We start from the raw sequence: 1163 nt of genomic DNA, 5'->3' as shown, positions 1-1163 counted from the left end.
CCCCCATCTCATCTGTCTTCTGTAGCCACCATGGAGGGACACACGAGCTACAGCGTGGAGGAATGTCTCTCTCTCTCTCTCTCTCTCTCTCTCTCTCTCTCTCTCTCTCTTTCTCTCCCATTCTCTCTGTGTGTGTCTCTCTCTCACTCGCTTTCTCTCTCTCACTCGCGCTCTCTCTCGCTCTCTCTCTCGCTCTCTCTCTATCTCTCCCTCGCTCTCTCGCGCGCTCTCTCTCGCTCTCTCTTTTTTATGTCAATAATTTTAGTTTTTTAATTAAAAAAAATTCTCTCTCTCTCTCTGTTTCTCTCTGTTTCTCTCTCTCCCCCCCTCTCTCTTTCCCCTCTCTCTCTGTTTTCTCTCTCCCTCTCTCGCTCTCTCTCTCTCGCTCAATTCTTTCTCTTTTTTTAATTAAAATATAAAAAAAAGTATTTTAAAATTTTGAAACACACACACACACACACACACTCTCTCTCTCTTTGTCTCTCTCTGTCTCTCTCTCTCTCTGTCTCTGTCTCTGTCTCTGTCTATCTCTCTTTCACTCTCAATAATAATAATAATAAAAAACCCCAACCCTTCTCATCTGTCTTCTGCAGCCACCATGGAGGGACACACGAGCTGTAGCGTGGAGGAATGGCTGGACGCTCACCCTGACGACATGAGTGAGTACTTCCTCAAACGCGCGGACCTCACCCTCATCAACCGATGGCTCAGCGCTCACGGCTACAGCCAGCTACAGGCGCCAGAAATTCCGGTACACGTCAGAAACAGCTCCCTCTCAAATCTCAGGTACAGTATTTCACAGTGATACTTTGGCTTTTGTAATGTAAACGTTTATCAACCGTCAGAAACAGCTCACTCTCAAATCTCAGGTACAGTATTTCACAGTGGCACTTTTGTTTTAGCTAAAATAGGTAAGATAAGATAATACTTTATTGTCCCAGAGGGATTTTTTTCTTGGCAGTACAGGACCGTAAAAACACATGCAGGTATACATAATAATTAAATTATGTATTACTCTTAATAAAATTGAACATGAACAAAAAAGTAACGCTGACAAAATGTACATATTCACATCAGATGCATCATTGAACAACGTGCAGGAATTTAATTACAAGACCTTTTAGACTTTTGAGATACATATTCCAAAAAGCAATACACATTGA

The 1163-nt window shown here is 42.4% G+C and overlaps 1 protein-coding gene across 1 annotated transcript in view; it reads left to right on the top strand.

Annotated features, from left to right (window-relative positions):
* Positions 1–786, top strand: part of LOC118477184 (dual 3',5'-cyclic-AMP and -GMP phosphodiesterase 11A-like) — a gene marked incomplete at its 3' end in the record, with an annotated part of 39519 nt that extends 38733 nt beyond the window's left edge. The window contains 1 exon segment of the mRNA XM_035971685.1: positions 594–786. Within this exon segment, the coding sequence (XP_035827578.1) occupies positions 599–786 (188 nt within the window).
* Positions 787–1163: the final 377 nt, after the last annotated feature.

Source organism: Aplysia californica, unplaced genomic scaffold (assembly GCF_000002075.1).
Source record: "Aplysia californica isolate F4 #8 unplaced genomic scaffold, AplCal3.0 scaffold00481, whole genome shotgun sequence".
Lineage (NCBI taxonomy): Eukaryota > Metazoa > Mollusca > Gastropoda > Aplysiida > Aplysiidae > Aplysia > Aplysia californica.
The sequence above is the reverse complement of the archived record's forward strand: the minus strand, read 5'-3'. Positions and strand labels throughout refer to the sequence as shown.